This window comes from Brassica napus, chromosome A10 (assembly GCF_020379485.1).
Source record: "Brassica napus cultivar Da-Ae chromosome A10, Da-Ae, whole genome shotgun sequence".
Lineage (NCBI taxonomy): Eukaryota > Viridiplantae > Streptophyta > Magnoliopsida > Brassicales > Brassicaceae > Brassica > Brassica napus.
In genome coordinates this window covers 7507774-7527522 of record NC_063443.1, presented here as the reverse complement: position 1 = coordinate 7527522, position 19749 = coordinate 7507774, and the positions used below count along the sequence as shown (strand labels likewise).

The window sequence follows — 19749 nt, the reverse complement described above, 5'->3', positions numbered from 1 at the left end:
TCTGAACTGTAGGCTCATCCTACTATATAAAAGGAGCTAAATCCTAGCTTTTCTAGAGGTGCCACATAGGCAAAATAATCTCCACCTATCAAACTGCCATGTCACTAGCTGACTGGGCTTCGAATTAAAATTGCAATAAAAAATTTGGGATTCGTTATCGCTTACAAAAATCTCGGTTTGTCTACAATTTGCCGGTGGGCCAGGTAAAGAAAAATCTCGCAGCCCAGCTCATTAACCCAAATCGCCGTCTTCGTAAAACTATTTCCTTCGGACAATTACTTATTTCAACAGTCAAACTATTTTCTTTTAAATTTTCTATTTTTTCAAATAATTTATTATTTCTATTGTTTTCTTTAACAATGTGTGAACTGGCTAAGTTTCCTTTCATCTTAAAATTGTCCGCCCAAGATAACACCCCCCTTATTTCACACACGGTCACTATAAATTTCTAAAAAAACCTAAATTCTACTATCAAACCCACCCAACAAATTTATAACTACCAGTTCCAATTACTCATGCTTCGACCTCATTCAAATAATTATGGGCCGGCCTACTTTAATTTTTAAATAACCATGTCAATAATTTAAAAAAAAACAAACAAACCATAACTATGTTCACTTCAAAAAAATATGAAATTAATAAAAGATGGGCAATACAAATAATTCTCATTTTTATATGTGCATAACATGCATCAAAAGATCAAAACAATTGGGGCGACACCCTCGGACCGCATCCAATAATCGTTAGGATCTTTAGGATGTGGCCCATCACAAATCACAAAAATAAAAATGTTTTCCTAAGAACAACTTTCATTTGTCTTGACATCCAGGTTTGTCTTAAAAATACTTACTTTTAATTATTCCAACTACATTTCAAATGATGGCTTTTAACCACTAAACATGAACAAATAATGGAAGGGAGGGTGTCTATTTCTACGTCTGACATAATCTACCAATGCTTCGAGGAAGGAAAAATTTATCACATTAGATATTTTAATCTTCTTCCCAATAACCAACGTTACATGCTTACCGTTCAACCATACATAATTAATATCAATGAGACAACAATTATTACACTGATTCAAGAAAACATTCCACCGATCCCTTCATACATATTTCGGCCCCAACGCTACCACCCGTTGATCAGCTTAGCAAATGCAACCAATTTCCTCCCAGGTAAAAAAAAAACAATAACTCTCTCACATACAGATAAATACTAAATTTTTGTCCCTAAAACCAAATTATTCCTACAGATGTTGTTGGCCGCATATGCCTCATCCAAGGAAGTGATTTATATAACCACTATACAGATTCAAAAATCATCATTGGATTGTGTTTAGACATGTACTAACTTTTTATTAAATAACAATTGGTTTACAACTAAACAAAATATAATACAATAATTATTTGTAGATCAAAATTGGTACGTCTAACTTTATGAGACAAGGAGGCGTCTAATTTCAGGGAGTTAAATCACATATATACCAGGAAAAACCAAGTATCATTCCACGGTTACATGAAGGTAATAAACTAAACATAAAGTTTATGTCAAAATAAATGCTTACAAATATTTGACTTTTTCAGGAAAACTATCACTCACAACCACACCTGGATCGCGCTTCTACTTTGATAACGATATTGGTATCATACAACGCTTTCAAAAGAGGAATAAACTGTTATCCTAAGCCTCATAGCAAACGACACCAGCCAACTTTTAAAAAATTTACGTTACCGCTTTCTACGTCAATTAAATAGGTACACTCAAATACTATTTTCTCTTACGAATATTGAATTCCTCAAAACAATTTATTATTCAAACTTACTGTTGTTTTTTTTAAAAAAAAATGATCACTGCTTCCAACGTCTTCGCATTATAAAATAAACAAAACATAACTTACCCTTTCAGAAACTTCAAAACTCCCAATTTTAATTGAACTGGACTTTTATTAAACATGTAATCCGTGCGAAGCGCGGACACCGACCCTAGTTATAGTAGAGAAAGATCAAACGTGTGGTGTAAAGCTAACTTAGCTACATTTATTAGATTAAATGACATTTATAATTGTCTATAACGTTTTACCCTGTGTGACAACTTTTTAATCCACCTTGCTACTGATTACCAATCAAAGTGACTTGTATGATTAGGTAAAAAAAATGTATTAAAACTAAAAAAAAGAAAAATAACTTAAAAAAAAAGAACACGTCGACTTAATACCGTTCATCAGAACACTTCGCCGGCTGCTGCTTCTTCAAACTCAGAGACTTGTTCTAAATCCCTAAAAATACAGATTGTCATTTTCAAATAAAGGTTCAAGATACGTTTTGTATCGGTAAGTCGTGTTTTGTAAGATTTGATCCGATCCGACGATGCATCTTTCAAAGGAGTCTACCAAACCCTAGATAAGTGACTAGAGATTCTGAAACAGGCGACCATTTCATCGAATTTGCTTGGTGGGAGACGTAGATGAGGCCAGATATTGGTTGAAGACATGTATATGCACTATGTGTCAATGAACAGCTGAGAAGGATGCGAAACCGGATTGATTCTCTGGTTAGATGTGTTGGTTAATTGGATTAGACAACCCGAATGGACGTGAATCAGAAATTTGGATAGTGATTTAATCACATACAAAGTTACTTTTCTTAGAGAATATTTCGACCATATTCCAAGTTTTGGATTACACGAAATCTCTTTGTAGGATAAGACAATCAAAGTCTCATTTTTGTTCTAGGCTAAGATGCACGAATAACAAATATAGTTTTAGTGTTTATATGTGTTTCTTCAAAGATTTTTGATGATCTTTGAATAATGAATTTTTCTTTCTTTAACTAAAAATTATTTTCTGACGTTACAAATTATGTTTTGACAATGTCCACAATCTTTATATATAAAGTACACTTTCAATCTTTCCTGGTGGTGCCAGCTCGGATTACACGTCAGAAATAGGAAGCCTCCCGCGTTGACACGTCAGATACGCTCAGTATCACTAAAGCTTTGTTTTAAGTTGGGCTTTTAATTGTTTTACGCTGGTGGCCCAATGTCTTGGTCACTACGACGTGTGCGAAAACTTCAGAAACCCAAGTCTGTTCATCTTCCCGACTCGAACAATCTGAAACCATAACGAGAGTACACTGAAACGAAACGTCATCAAAGCATTCAATCTATTAGTGAATGCATCCCTTTTAATTCTTATCTCAGAATTTTCGACTATAAAAAGGTATGCTCTATCCCCTGTAATTCATCAATTTAAGCTTCTGAATCATGAGCTTTCTAAAAACACCTATCACGAAACGGCTAATCCCTCTTTCGATAGTTTATGGGTTTAGATCCTTGGTTAGTGGGTTGATTATATGACTGACTTTGATTCAAATTTTTGTTCTATTTAGAAGACTAGGGTCTGTTGTTTTATCAATTTACTTAATGTGAAATGGAAAAGCTTTATTTGTATATGGAGAGGAGCTTATATAGTTTTGTTGCTTTGTAGGCTGAGCTACGTACGAATGTGTTTTAGGCAATTGAAGAATAAAGATGAGGATAGAGTAGTTGAGAACAATGAATGTCTGCCTCATGCTATGTTGGGAAGCTACAATGATCTTGCAAGGCCGCTTCACGTTTCCTCTACGGGTCTTTCACCCAAGTTTCAATTTTTTTTATCTCTCTAACACTTTATTTTTTTATTATTCATATGTTTTATTTTACTTTTTTTGTAAGAAAAATGGAATGAAGGACTGTGTTAAAGTTGATTTTGTTTTGTAAAAATTAGATTGTTTCTTTCGAAGTATTTGTAAATGGAGAAATGAAACTTGCAGTTGAGGAGTCTGACATGACTGTGTAGCTTCTCATGAGGCATTTGCTCAAATGTGATGGCATCAAGGCAGAAGGGGAATCCAGAGTACAACGAAAATCATAGGTTAGTTTCTCATCTTTTACATTCTTCTTCAGTCTGCATTATAAAGTAACCGATAGTGGTGAAGAACATGAATCAGGTATTTATGACTAACGAGTTCTGAGGCTTTTGGATGAGTTGCAGTGATCTGATTGTTGACTATGGTAGGTATATCTTGGGATTCCATTGATAGTTTTTTGTTCAGTTAATTTTTATTTTAGAGCCTTTGATTATGATACCATGCTGATTTGAAACATTCATGTCTAACAGAACAAACATTCGGAGTGAGACAGAAAACGTTACGGCTGGTTGACTAATATGTTGGGGACTCCTGCTGCGGAAGCCATTGGAAGGTCCATTGTCCCTTTCCAGTTTTCACAGCTGCATTGTTACTTTTCTTGGCCGAAATGCGTGCACTCAATGTGACAGGTTAGGAACGATAAAGCTCGAAGGTACTTGAGCAGCATGAGGAAGAAGAAGCCTATTCCTTTCTCACATAAGTTTCCACGTTCTTAATCTCTTGCTGTGAAAACTGTTGTGTCTGAAAGCTATATTTATATATATGAGAAATCCAGAAAGACTAAAAACGCTATACGTAGCTTACTAAGATTTTTGATGGTTTGGAGTGTAAGATAACCTACAGCTCTTCATAGTTACAGTATCGTTTTATGATTAACATCATGGAGTTTAGGCTTCAAGATTTATCTTCATAACCAATTGCTGTTGTACATTTCCTGTAGGTCTCTTATGTATTCAACCGGTTTTATGAGGTGCTTCATGCGATCACAAATCTGGATTAAGAAGAGAGCATACAATATCTAGGGAGAAAGTTGGAGGCCCACACAAGCAAGATATTTGAAAGGATTACAAAGATACCAGATACTGCGGATATGTAGAAGATGTAAGTCTCGCATGACACATGACCGTTGGGATTATAAACCGGGATGAAGATAGAGAAAGAGTGGGAAGAGGCAGAGACAGAGACAGATAGCAAGAGAAATAAAGCTATGGGAGTTGAAGATGAGGATAATGACGGTACTGACAACAACAACAATGAAAAAGATACATTGCCCTTTGTTTACTTCATATGAAAAAAGCCTTTCGTGGATCCAATTGTCACCAACTGGAAGCATTACTTAGCTAAAAGAGCTCTCTCTGCTCAACCTTTCATCACGCTGGATAAAGCAGATTTAGCTTGATATTAAGTATTTGTAAAACAAACAAAAAAACAATTAAGATTGCGCGTAACAAACAATTTATATGTATATATTAACATAAAAGAGCACATGTTTCCTCTAATTCTCAAGACTCATGGGAAAAAAAGCACAAAACTAATTAATTTTTAATTATCTGTGTTTTATAGTTATAGATGTTGGCAAAAAAAAATAGTTATAGATAAATTTTTATTATTTTTGTTACTTTTTCACAATACTATTTTTTTAATAACTCGAGTCATCCAGGTCATAAAAATCATGGAAGCCAAGGACAAGAACTATTTGCTTAATCCCCTCCCAACGGAAATACAATACCTATTTAATGAACATTCTTTTGTTCACCAGATTTAAATATAGACAAATTAAAACATCGATAAAATACAATAACCAAAAAATTATATATTAAATAAAAGGAAAACACAAACACAAAATATACTAAATAAACAAAACAAAAATTTATTAAAACTTATAATATAACCAAAAATATCTAACATAAAAAAAATTTCAAACACATAAGAAAATCATAACAATGATAATTATAATTCATTGACAATATTTTTCATATTTCATCAAATAAAAAAAAAATAAAAAATTGAATCTAATATTTTTTTCTCTTATAATTACTAAATTCAAATTAACTGAAATTAACAAAATATTGATACAAAATCACAACCAAATTAATAGACACTCACAAAATATATAACACCTATAAAATAAAAGAAGACATTATAAGAAAAACATTTGTCTTTTGAACACCTAGAATTTTTTTTTTTTTTTAAAGTTAGTGTTACAAATTCCAATACAATTCTTGAACGTAAATCTAATATTTTTATGAAAATATATATAGTTGCACTGTCTGAATCAAAAATTTTTTTTAAAAAAAAATGTTAAAAATTCTATTGTAAAAAAATAAAAACATAGCTACACTAAAACAATTTTAACAATCTTATTAAGAAAAATCAATTAACCACATCGAAACTGAAACAAAGAAAAACAATAACAAAAAATGATTTATGGAAAGCATATATCCACATTCTTCAAAACAAAAATAGTCTAAATATATTTTATGAAGAGCACACGAAGCATTAATTGTGGTGTCTTTTACGACGCAAAAATAGTAAAAATGATTATGCGGAAGGTAATCAGATTATTGTGGACAGAGAGTTCTTGATATCTAGCTCTGAAACACCACACGAAGCATTGGTGAATGCTGCATATGCATATCCTAACTTTCTCCTGAACTACCGGGATAAGGAGTACCTAAAAGAGAGAGCTTTCCTGACACCTACCAATAATAGAAGCTACACCAGATGATGATTGGACCACCCACTACCTGCCAGAGTACCTAAATTCATTAGAATTTCCGGGCCTGTCCAACCACAGGTTGTGCTTGAAAGTTGGAGCTCCAGTGACGATGATTGTTATGTACAGTTCTATTAGTTTCATGTTACCAAAACATATAAAAAATTCTAACTAATATGTATAGTTTTATATAATACACATATATATTAATATATACTATACCGGTTCAATTAATATTTAATATACATCCCGCCCGTAGGGCAGGCTGACCCTAGTTCCTTATATATAATACTAAGGGTTGCAGTGGTTAACACAAATAGTTACAATGGTTAACCAAGAGTTATAACTATTAATACCAACAGTTGTATCGGTTAACCAAAAGTCACAATGTTCGTCACCAAATGCTTTAATCGTCAACGGTTGCAATGGTTTATCACCAAAGGTTGCAACAGTTCATCACTAATAGTTACAATCACAAACAATTACAATTCTTCATCTAAGTAATTGCAATGCTTCACTATAATGGTTGCGAGATTTCACTTAAATATCCAACTTCCCTTTAATCATAGATTCATTAGATCATATTCATGCGTAAATAAAAATGTTCGTAGAATTAAATTTTCATCTTAGTATAATTATTACTCATTCCATATGCCTGAGAATCAGGATATTCTGCGGATGGAATCCCACAATCCTTTTTGAACATATGAAGATAATACACATATGTGTTTCTACACTACTCTAAGTGTTTACCACATACTATTATAAGCCATGTGTCTCATATCCATTCATGAATGTATACAAAGGAAAGTCCCGGCTTATCGAAGCAGCATCACTTCGCACTCGTATAGATAAATACTTTCAATCATCCACCTTCAAATGCACTTTACAAAGTATATATTAAGAATAACATTTCTACCTATCTCTTTCTTGCATGTCCAAACACATACCCTAGGATGATTAAACATGCGCTTCAGTAATTAAGTATAGGCTTTCCATATTAAATTCAGACTTTAACGTTATATTAGAGGGGAATTGGGTATCCCACATCTAAAGATTTCAAATAGACTTTAAATTCATCCCTTTAACAAACTTTGTCACAAAGTCTATAGCTAATCATTTCGTCAAATGAATGCTACATTTCAATCAGACCAAACAAACTCCATGGTAATCACCCCGTGAGTGATCAGCTCACATAATGCGCTATATCTAACACCAGTTGCCGCGACTTACCATTTACAGTTGGTTATAAACATTAACCAAGATTTCTTCCCTATCAAAATAAATAAAAACTGGTGATACTATTTCGACCACAACAGAATCTCGTAAACTAAATTCTTTAGTTAGTATGCTAATTTACCAGAATATGCTAATGCTACAAATTCTTGTTCTATAATCAAATTTATTTTCATGCAAGTTTGCTTCATGAAATGGTACCTCTCCAAGAAAAACACTCAACCACTTATAAAATAATGATTTTCTATGTTGATAATTAAACTTGCAGCTAAACCCTTCTACCATTGAAGAAAATATGACATTTGACAAACCATAATTTATGGTCCTTTCAAGTACTTGAACACCTGTTTTAAGACCTGTCATAACATAAACTATATCTAGCCTAGTTTTCATCATGACATGCATTTAAGAACCATCTCTTGTGAATACTCGAGTTGTGATATTGCTTGCCATGTATAAGACACAAGTTTCACATTCGCATCTATGAGAGTGCTCAATGGAGAAAAATCTCACAACTAAGCTTCCTAAAATTTTTTTTAATATAATGAGATTGTGTAGTTTTCAATGTAATGAGATTGTGTCAAAAATAATCTTTTTTTTTTGTATGTGTGATTCAAATTTCAAGAATCACATCCACCTCCCTCGTATCTTTCATTTTAAAATTTGATGAAAATAATGTTTTTTGCAAAATCTACTTGTCTAAGGTCAGTACCAAAGATCAACATGTCATCAACATACAAGTAAATGATTATTCCACTATTGGACTCATAAATTAGCTATATAAACACATCATACTGGTTTAAGTTAAACCACTTGATAAGAAAATCTCATCAAACATCTGATATCACTACCTAAATGTTTTCTTTAGCCCACACAATGACTTTTCAACTTATGTCATTTCAGTGACATTACGCATGCACCCTTCTGGTAACATTACATTCACACCATTTTGGTAACTTTACATTTACACCGTTTTGGTAATATTACATTCGAACCCTTTCAGTGATGTTATGTTTGCACCTATTTGGTCATGATACGTTCACACCCCTTTGGATATGACACATTCGACTTATACATGTATATATTTTTGCTATACAATGCATTTTGTGAATATTTTGTAGGAATTTTCACTATCCAGTAAAGATATTGTCTATGGCTTTCCAACTTTCAACAAGAAATCGAAGCTTATGTGGAAATCTATATTTCAGGCATAAAAGTTTCAAAGTTGAGGAAAAATAATGCACGCAAAGACAAATCGATTTTCAACACAAAAAATGTTTGAAGGCGTTAGCAGCAATACTTTTCCACATTCTAATGAAGATCCTCCTTCCAACTAAGACCCACTACGATGCAAAAAACTCATTTCAATATGACATGAAGTCGTAGTGCTTTTTTTTATAGGTTTTCCAAAATTCAATTTTACATTAAACTTTGTTTCTTTTTAGTAACATTTTTATTATTTTATTATATAAAGATTGGTTTTTCAAAGTTTTTAATTAATATGATTATGACTCATAGTAATTAATAATTCTATAAAATTTGATTTTTCGAAGTTTCTAATTAACATGACCATGATTCATGGTAATTAAAAATTTAAAATTGACATATGTGCTAAAATATCATAACTAATAAGATAATATAATAAAATAATAAACTTTGTTCACTTTGGATGTTCGGATATTTTGTTTTGAAAAGTAACTAGATTTTGATTTGTACACATATGCGGGTGTACACAGAATATGATTAAAACTTACTTTTATTGATTTTGATTTGGGATACAATTTTTTGATACAAAATTACAAGCTTAAAACTCAGAAAAACACTGGGAATTTTTAGAGAGAAGAGAGAGTTTTAGAGAGTAGAAGTTTAGAGAGTGAAATCGCTCGTGCCCCCTTCCTTGATCATGAATGCGTATTTATAGGCAAAGGTAGCTTGAATAAGGTCTTGCAACGTGTCGTCTTCTAGTGGTGCTGACATTTGATTTAATACGTGTCCTTTTTCATCTTCTTGTTGTTTTATTTCAACATGATTAATTATAAATTCTTGCATAATTGCGTCTAATGAGTTATCCCCCTAATATCTTAATGCTCTAGTAAATCCAGCTATTAATAAAATGCATGATTGTTGATCATTATTTCCTCTACCTTTGTAAGCCATTGTAGCCATTCCCATTTCTTGATATAAATTCATCATTTCATATTTTGATCGTCCATCTATATTCCATTCGTATATACTTTCTCCAGATTATTCTTTACTAGTATATTTGTGATGTTCTTCAAATAATAAATCAGGTGGAGTATGCCTAGGATAATATGGTTTTCTTGATTTATTTTTTATTCGATTTATTTCTTGTATATCGTTTTCTGATTGTGAGGAGGTTTGGATAGATTCATTGTCATCTTCATCTATAGTGTTTATTCCTTTACCTTTATCTAACCTGTCTAATCTGGTCGAGATTGATTTTAAAATTTCATTTTCAGGAAATTTGATTTGTCTTGTTGTTGGTTTAAAGATTGGGTAGGTTGTTGAGTGTGTTGGTCCACTTTTTCTTTTTCATTAATATTTATTTTATTATCAATGCTATCTATCTGTTTAGAAATTGTATGTAGTATTTGACTTTGATAATTGTTCTGGTGATATATAGATTTAATATCTTGCATTAATAATGGTTCTTTATCATCTTTGTTAGCTCCAGTTTTAAAGGGTGTAGCTAAAATTTGTCGGTTTAGAGTATTTATTTTTAAATCATTTAATGGTGGATGAATTGCTTTAATTTTATTTCCATCCACTTGTTCCCATACTTGGCTTAATGATGTACTTGCATTAATCGTCCTGAATGGATAATTGATATTATGAGCTATTGAATAAATTTTAAACCATATGAAAAATGGAATATTCATTTCTTTTAGTATCATACAATCATACCATTTTTCTCTATCCTCTTAAAATACCAGCTTCGTTTTTCTTCATTTTTTTTGAATAAAATTCTTCTTTTATATATTGTTTATTAATTTCGTATTTTTTAGTTATAACATTTATTGATCTAAAATCTGATGGAGTAGGTGATGTTGGATACGCATCTTGATCTGGTTCTGCTATAGGTGCTTTAAATCTTATGGTTCATCTTGTTTAGTATTTGGATTTACACTTTTTGTTTCTGAATTTGTACTGGATTGACCCGCACGATATTCAGAAAAAGAGGCTCTTGAATGATATGAACTTATTCTAGGTGGAAATGGATCCCTATAAGATCCAAACCTTAATAATATTTTTCCATCTTTCTGTTCAATTATTGTAGATATATTATTTTGTTCAAAATTTCTAGGAGGTTGAGTAATTTCAATTTTCCATTGATCTGGAATAGTTATTTCATCTCATTTTAATTGCTTTGGTGTGTATGTAGCTGTTGGTGTATCTTTACTATGGACTGCTAGAATTGTTGTTTCTCCTTTATCATCTTGTAATAGACATCTTGGGTTAAATTCGGATGTTGATTGCTTAAAATAGACTCGATAGAGTAGTAGATATCCATGTCGTTCATTTTGAAATTTTATTTCAGGTAACTGCACGTTTAAAGTTAAAGTATTGAGTATGGTTGGCTCATGCAAGCTTACTTGAAAGTTAGGAGCGCAATTAAAATATACAGTCCCATTGCATAAATTTGATTGTACGGTTTCTAGAAGAGAATCTTCAAATTTTAAGAGAGTTTTATCTCTTAATAACATTAATATTGGTGAGTCTATTCATGTTCTCGATAGGGGTTTTATAGCAATTTGGATTAGGCAAAAATGGATGTAATTAAATTATTTTTGTCTATATTTATCCAAAGCTAGAGAAGATAATAACTTGATTTTTTCAAATTCATTTTGTAGAGACAAAGTTTGTTCATGTTCTTTAATTGAATAAGCTGTTTTAAAGTTCCTATTTGATATATATATATATATTCTGGATTAATATGCGGTAAATGATCTTTTGATATTTCTTGATTAAACTTTGTTATTTTTGACATAATTTCTCTTGAGTTAATTGTTAAATTTGAAGAGGTTGATGCACTTTTTGATTTCGAGTTTCCATATTTTGCTGACAGGGAACACAATCAGTGTTAGAGTCTTTGTTCCAGTTATGGATGCGATCAATTGTAGAAAGCTTGTTGATAATTGTAAGTCAGCTGATGAATGCACATTTAGGTGTGGCCTGAGGAAACCAAACACATGGGCCACAGTCATATTTCGGTTTATCTTCTCTTAATAGCTTCCATGTCTCCTGAGTGGAGAATTTTTTTTTTAAAACCATGAGCTTCTCTTCCAAAGATGTGTGTCCTCATCTTCAAAACTCTATTTTTGTCTACATAAATCAGTGTGTCCCTCCATTTCTCGCAAGAGACCAGAACCATGGTGGGTTCATCTTTGATTATTTCATCAACAGTGGCGTTTCTTCTTATTCTCAGATCAATGATCTCACGATCCCCTAGAACATCATAAAGAATACCCATCTCAGACCAGCTTTCATACCAAAAAGAAGTTGACATGTCATTGACAATATCTTTTTATGAAATAATTTTGCTACGCTTCTCAATTTCAATTTCTTCTTCCACATCCAAGAACCAAACTGAGTTTTATCACTGATTTTCCAAAAGGTTTTAAGAAAGTTTACCCATTTTCCCCATAAGGATCGATGAGAAAGCATTCTCCATATCAGCTTCAGACCATTCACTATGTTTATCTCCTTTAAAGATCTTAGCTTGAGGCCTCCCACACTTTTTGGTTGGCATAAATGTCTCCATGCAACCTTAGCGTTCTTAGTATTAAGCTCAGGTCCAAACCAAAGAAATGGAAAAACTTTGACTCGAGCTCTTTCATGTATTGACATGGAAGTCGATACGCCGATGACCAAAAATTAACAATTCTTGCAAGAACAAATTCAATTAACTGGAATCAACCAGCATAGGAGATAAATCGATTAGTCCAAGAGCTGACTTGCCCTTTAAATTTCTCCACCAAAGGCAGACAATCCTGCTTACTTGTGCTTTTCGTCATCAAAGGAAATCCAAGATACCGAACCGAAAGCTCTCCAATAGCAAAGGGAAAATTGGTCAGTATGAGATCTCTCGTATGGTCAGGCATACCAGCTATATCACAGAGTTAATTTCTCTAGATTAATTCTTAAGAACAAGTCGCAAACTCATCAAACACCGATATGACGCCTTCTATAGATTGTTTTGTTCCTTCTACAAAGATCCTAAGGTCATCCACAAAACAGAGATGTGTGAGTGACCTTCTTACATTTTGGGTGGTATTCAAAACGTTCGGCTACTGTCGCGATGTCCATTTTGAAGGAGAGCATCCTTATCATAACCCTCACATACTACCAAAATAGCCTAGTAATTCATCATTGACCTGAACTAAGAATGATAGAGAGGATATACACAAACGACTCTAGTGAATAAAAGGCTCAGGGAACCCAATAGCTTTCAAGGAGTTGAGTACCACTGCACCGAGTCTAAAGCTTTGAATATGTCAATTTTCATTACACAAGAGGGGTGATTTGAGGTCTTGTGGTAATCTTTGGCAAGTTTAGTAGTCGATAAAACGTTCTCTGTTAATAGTCGACTTTAGAAAAAAAGCAGACTGATTTTTTTTGTCAACAAACGGCTATTCTATTACTCAAACTTGAGGTCGACTGGGTAACCAGACCGGAATAAAACAACCAATAAAGCACAAAGATCTATGAAAAGAACGGGCATTCCTAGCTAGCGAGTCAGCAATTCCATTTTGCACTCTTGGGAAGTATTCGATTTTGAAATCCAGAAAACATATCTTGAGAAGTTGAATGACCTCCAGCTCGGTTGAGAAAAAAACAAACTGATTAAAAATGATGATTGGGCAGTAATGCTAGAAACCACCTTATATAATACAATGGAGCACGAGATAGGTCTGTAATCTATTTCCCTTTGCTTCAATCTTGTTTGGAAGACGAAAAATTACAAAAATCCTAAGCCCAATTCGAGGCCCATGATATATGATTAAATCGTGTCGTCTCTTTCATTTCTCCAATCCGTGTGCCGAAGCCGATGATGGTTTCGAGTTGTAGCTCACTCACTCATCAAAGGTAGTCCTCGAGCTCTGACTATATCCAATTGATGTCAATGGTTATTGATCTGAATCTTTCTCATTTTTCTTTAAAGTGTGAACTGGAGAGGCCTATCATCATCTTGAATACAGACGAAAGATCATTGCACAATGGAAGTAGGATCAGCAACTAAGCTTCAGTGCCAACGTATAGGCTGCAACGCCATGTTCACCGATGATGACAATCCAGACGGTTCTTGCCAGTTTCATGCTTCTGTACGACTCTTCGTTTTCCGCTCTCTTGATTTGACTTTCTTCCAAACTGTTGACTTTGATATTGCTTTTCGTCTTGACCACATGATGATATGCAATTTGTTGTTGTTGTTTTTTTCTTATTACATTGCATACAGTTCTAGCCTTGACCACACTGCTTTAAGACTTTTTGCTTGCAAGTTTATTAGCTCTTTAGAATTTACTCAACTTGTTGAGCTTAGGAGAGTTCATTTGACTCTCTATAACCCATGCCATTGGAAGGATACAGTACAACAATATAATGCACTTCTCACGGTCCTATCCTTGTTGCATATATATACCAAGTCTTCTTCATCTTTTATATTTTGCCATCTGTGCTTGTAGATTTCATTGTATTGTATCTTAATTTACATATTTTTTTTTTTGTTTACCACTCTTTTCCGGTGTGGCTGGGGGCTCTGTCTACTGTTTTTTTGATCAAGCAGGGAGTAAGTCAAATTTACTCTTCATTTTCTATTGGTTCTGATTTTCTTTTCTTTTTTCTTGTTTGGCACTCATCTCCTCAGAGAGTTAAAGCTAAGTCATGCTCTCATACATGTAGCCATTTTTTCACGACGGAATGAAAGAGTGGAGCTGCTGCAAGCAAAGAAGTCATGATTTCACTTTGTTCTTGGAAATCCCTGGGTTAATAATTATCTTCCTCATCCCACATAACCCATGTTTTCATACATACTGACACTTTTTTGTTTGTTCTTGCAATGAAGATGTAAGAAAGGCAAACACACAACTGAGAAACCAGTTCTTGCCAAACCTGCGCCAAGACAGCCTCCTATCACGGTTCCTACTTCATCTCCAGTTGCCAATGCAGCAGCAACATTAAAAGACTCTTGCTCTAGGTGCCGCCAAGGCTTCTTCTGCTCTGACCATGGTTGGGGTCTCTTCACTCTCTCCTATTTTTATTGAATGCAAGAAATCTCTGTTTAATGCTGTTGTGTCCTAAACCACACAGGCTCCCAACCCAAAGGACAGATCAGGCAGGACCTGAGTACACCAGTAGTACAAGCGCAAGAAGAAGATATTGAGACCTTAGCACCACCACCTCCAGTTAAAAAGGTTGTTATAGACATCAATGAACCGCAAGTTTGCAAAAACAAAGGATGTGACAAAACATTCAAAGAAAGAGACAATCACGAGACTGCTTGCAGCTATCATCCAGGTCCTGCTGTCTTCCACGACAGACTCAGAGGGGTGCGTCTTTTGCACAAAACACTCTTTTCTTTAAGCTTTTGTAATTGTATTTTGAGTATTAATGTTCTTTTGTCTTCGTGCAGTGGAAGTGCTGCGATGTTCATGTGAAGGAGTTCGACGAGTTCATGGAAATACCTCCTTGCAGTAAAGGTTGGCACAGCAGCAGCGCCGATCAAGCGGTCTGATATTTATTCATGTGATTTTCAATATGAAGTATTTATAATCTTTTCAGATTTCTTATTAGAATGATATTGGAACATTTCATTGATGGATATACAAATATGTAATGATTAAAATGCTCATTATACTCTTGTTTTAAATGCTTTCATGCTTTAAGAGGTTTTGATTGTTGTTTTCGAAAAGGGAATTAAAAATACTTGATGTCAATAACATTTAGGCCAAATGTCTGCAATGTGTTTGTTCCTCAAGCTAGATCTTGGCTTCTTTCTCATGTCGTTGATGTCAAGAACAGCTTGTTATTTGTATAGAACCAGGTTGGTTCAGATCTTGTTTTACAGCTTTAGCTTGAAGACATCCCAGTTGATCATGGAACATATCAGAGTTCTTGCTGAATCTTGAGGCCAAACCAGTTTTTGGAGTTGGTAAGCCTTAGCCTTTGTTATTTTGTCAATGGACATTCTTTGTTATAAGTTTGGAATAATTAGAAGTGTATCGTTTTGCATAAGAAAGAGCTTGGGAGTTCAATATCGCATCTGTTTGTACAAATACAAGTTCATAGTTTAAATAAGAGTTTTCTTCTAAACAAGCTTCAGCCTCGGTTGGTATTTTTCCCACTCATGTCCTTGTTTCATTTTGATGCAGAACCTCTCAGCTCCATTCTTTGTAAATCCCTGCTAGTTTATCCAGTCAAGTGTCAACATTTCAGAATGCTAGAGAAGATAGTTGAGAGGTTTAAGTTACCATGGAAGGATTGTGCTTTCTCATTGCAACAGCTCTTCTCATATAGCTTCTCTTTCTACTCAGCATTATCAGCTCCCCGAGCGTCTGCGGCATCTTCACAGGAAAGCCAATCTTCATGTTACCAGAATCTGCCGTAAGCTTCACCTCTTCATGCAATGGACGAGTAGAGTCCTGAAAAGCCTCAGTAGAATCAGCAGCTTTAGCCTTTTCCTGTGGGAGAAGACGTGGAAAAAGCTTTTCCAAGAAGGAAGCTCCCACGAGGCTGGAAGCTCCTGTCATGTAACTGCTCGTACTGTCATCAGATTCATAGCCTGGAGATGTCAGGTTGTCATCCGCAGCAGTAGCACCTGATATGGGTACAGAGCTGAAGGAGTCGCTGCTTGCGTCATCGTAAGTATCGCTGCTGGTTTCAACCTCCTCACCAGTACCGTACATGGGAGGTGGTGGCAGCGGTTGATCCAACGGGTCAGGTGGGTTGAAATCAACGAAGCAAGGGTACGGTTGTCCAGGAGTTTCTTCCCAGTCGAATGGAACCGATGTAACTAGCTTAACCGGAACTGGAACCGGAGGTGGTAACGGATGAGGAGTGGTGACGGTTTCTGAAGGTGGCTGTGGAAGCTTAGGTGGGTCGTTTGTGGAATAAGGGACCGGTTTACCAGGGGTCTCTTCCCAACGGAAAGGAACCGATGTGACCAGCTTAACCGGGACTGGTATAGGGGGAGGAAGAGGAGGAGGAGAAGGCACGAAGGTGGCTAGTGAAGGTTGCCAGTTCTTCTTTGGGAAGCCAGGTCGTTCTTCCCAAACGAAAGGCACAGAAGGAGGCTGTCTAAGTTGTTTTCGAGGTGGTGGCTCTGTTTCTTGAGGTTCCATTTTGGGACGTTTGCTTGTCTAATTTTTTTAAGTTTGGTCGGGTTTATTTATAAGCTACTATATGGGTTTTAATCGAGTCAGTGATGAGATGTTGTGTTTGGTAAGAGTCAAACCACTTTGGTTTGAAGCATGCGTTGTTGGATTAGAGCCAACTATTTTCTTTTGGGTTATCATGAGTACCACCTAAACCATTTGGTGTCGTGTCACCAGATTTATAGTTACATTTCATTTAACTTTTTTTAAATAAGTGTCAATCATTAAACTCAAAATATGATCCATAACTCTTTATCATTTTTGTTGAAACGAAGAGACTTTTTTTGTCAGTCAACATTTGGTTTGTCATAAATCTTCATTAATTAGTTCGACATCCACTTAAAACACTTGTTTTGTCAACATATGGAGGCTTTAATATGAATGCAAACTCAACCAGATTTTGATTTCACATTATCGGAACACAATACATTCAAACAAAAGACTTCTTAATGACAAGATATACATCAACCCATTAATTTCACAAAATAAAAACAATTGGGGTTATTTTGTCAAGTTGTCAATAGTTGGAGGGTTTAATTGATATTTTCCCTCCAACACAACAACCCGGCCCGGTTCGAACGAATATCGTCACTTTCGCTTTGTTTAACCCAACTCTAAAAAGAAACGAAAGACACCAGTCTAAGTTGGAAGGATCTGCACATATGGCGGACGAAGCAACCAGAACTGTAATTACCGAATTTGATTCTAATAGTTACATATCTTAAGGTTTAAAATATGTAAGTTGTAACACAGGCGTTTCTAGAGATTCAAGCAAGCATGATTGATCTCACCGGCAAGCTCAAGCAGGTAATTATCATTCAACTTCCTTTTTTGATCTTAACATTTTGAATCAAAATTCTTGACCCACCAATGTGGAAGTGCTTGCTTATTATAATCTGCTAGTTCTTGAGTTGTGTTTGAGCTTGGAATCTGCTAGTTCTTGAATTATCAGATTACTAACGCATATTCTCACCTAAAACCACACAAAACTTCACTTGTGTTCTCTCTTCTCTATACTCAAATCAAACGAAGAGGAGTTATCATCTTATGAATCTAGAGGAGTTTGTTGTCTAAGTTATCTTGGAGTGCACGCATATTCGTACTGTGAGTGTTTTTTTTTTTACGATTACCGAATTCTCTAGTGAAGTATCTCACTAGTCTCATTCTTGCAACATGCCTGCAAATGCTACTTTCGAAATCACCAAACTTTAGCGATTATAACAACCACATTGATATTAATCATAAAATATTAATGAAGGGAATAACCTCTTCCAAGCAATGCGATCTTTTTGTACAGAGATAGTAAGTGAGCAGAGTCAGGGGCGGACCGAGAACATTTTTTAGTATGGGGCACAAGGTTTAATTTGTATATAAATTAGGAATATATAAATAAATTTTGATTAATTATTAAAAATAAATAAAAAATCAGTGTGGACACTTCCTTTTTACCTGGAACCGCCCCAGAGCTACATTTACAGAAAGTTCTTTTATTGAATATTATCTATCGAAGACGGTAACAGAAAAGTTGATATTGATATGAAAAAAAAGTTGATATGATACATCGCATCAAGAAACCTACAACAAACTCTTGAGAAACAATCTAACCGGTTACAAAATATGATTTGACAAATATGATTACAAAAAAATCAATGATGAGGTCCTGAAATTTGGTTGGATGTTGTCAATACATTGATATCAGATGATCTTGTTCCACGCTTTTTAACAATGGAAATGCTTTTCTGCATTATATAGCGGACTGCAGTCACCTTCATTGCTTACATGTTAAAATTTCTCGAGATAATTAATCGATCATTTTCTTTGTTGTCTTAGAAGAGATTTCTTCCAAAAAAATTTACTCTAGAACCCGTTGAGCAATCTACGATAATCATTACAAGAAAATATCTCGTATTACGAAAGCCGGCGGAAAAGAAAAATATCCTCAACCTAAATGAAGCTATAATACTAGAAAATAAAGAAAAAAGACTATGAAAACAGAAATCTTAGTGCCGGTTTATGGAGTTAGAAGCAATAAAAAAACTTTTGGCCCCTTAATCTTTTATACTTCCTCCGTTTCAATATAGAAGATGTTTTAGAAGGATTATTTTGTTTCAATTTACATGAAGTTTTGAGATTTTAAGGTTAACTTTAACTTTATTGGAAATTGTTCAACCAATTAGATTTTACAGTCTTTTTAATAATTGGTTAACTGATTTTAAAATTATAAAATTTAAATACATTTTTTTAAAAAATGTAGTGTTCTTAATCTTTGAGCACTAATGCAAAACATCAAGTATTATTATGAAACAGATGAAGTATTTTTTTTTACAAAATACTAATATTAAATAATATTTTAATTGAGAAAATATCAAAAACTTAAAAATATAATACCTTTATAAATCCATTCTGAAAATTAATATAATCCAAAATTTATTATATTTTTATTAACAACATTCAGCATTTTTTTTATATTTTAAAAGACTTGATATAATTTTATGAATTTTAACTGAAATTGTTATTCTATGTATAGTTTACTAGGTGTTTTGCCCGCACATGTGGGCATAGTGTTCTTATAGATATTTATCTGTTTATAACTATTAAATCAAAACCAACATAAGAAATTATTAATTATGTTTTTAAAAAGATAAAAAATTAAACTTTTTATTTTATAGTAATAAATATTATTTCAGATAAAAACACAACATATTTAAGAATTGTCTTA

The 19749-nt window shown here is 33.9% G+C and overlaps 2 protein-coding genes and 1 long non-coding RNA gene across 4 annotated transcripts; 2 read left to right on the top strand and 1 right to left on the bottom strand.

Moving 5' to 3' along the window:
• The first annotated feature begins 10 nt into the window (after positions 1 to 10).
• On the top strand, positions 11 to 1864 carry LOC111201296. The gene is made up of 2 exons (XR_002654534.2): positions 11 to 1521; positions 1584 to 1864. It is a non-coding gene; the product is annotated as an uncharacterized LOC111201296 (long non-coding RNA).
• An 11707-nt stretch (positions 1865 to 13571) lies between these two features.
• LOC106348816 (cysteine and histidine-rich domain-containing protein RAR1-like) lies at positions 13572 to 15547 on the top strand. 2 transcript variants are annotated; one of them, XM_013788630.3, is made up of 7 exons: positions 13572 to 13746; positions 13823 to 13982; positions 14444 to 14446; positions 14560 to 14642; positions 14723 to 14886; positions 14968 to 15206; positions 15290 to 15547. In XM_013788630.3, the coding sequence occupies exons 2-7, from the start codon at positions 13878 to 13880 to the stop codon at positions 15389 to 15391; spliced, it is 696 nt and encodes a 231-aa protein (XP_013644084.2). In that variant the 5' UTR covers positions 13572 to 13746; positions 13823 to 13877; the 3' UTR covers positions 15392 to 15547. The 2 variants fall into 2 exon arrangements, with proteins under 2 accessions (XP_013644084.2, XP_048598694.1); XM_048742737.1 differs by lacking the exon at positions 13572 to 13746 and having other exon boundaries at positions 13757 to 13982.
• Positions 15548 to 15881: 334 nt separating this feature from the next.
• On the bottom strand, positions 15882 to 17446 carry LOC106352222 (arp2/3 complex-activating protein rickA-like). Its single transcript, XM_013791887.3, has 2 exons — positions 16128 to 17446; positions 15882 to 16057 (listed from the first exon to the last, which is right to left on the bottom strand). Exons 1-2 carry the CDS (start codon positions 16995 to 16997, stop codon positions 15965 to 15967), a joined length of 963 nt encoding a protein of 320 aa, XP_013647341.2. The 5' UTR covers positions 16998 to 17446; the 3' UTR covers positions 15882 to 15964.
• Positions 17447 to 19749: the final 2303 nt, after the last annotated feature.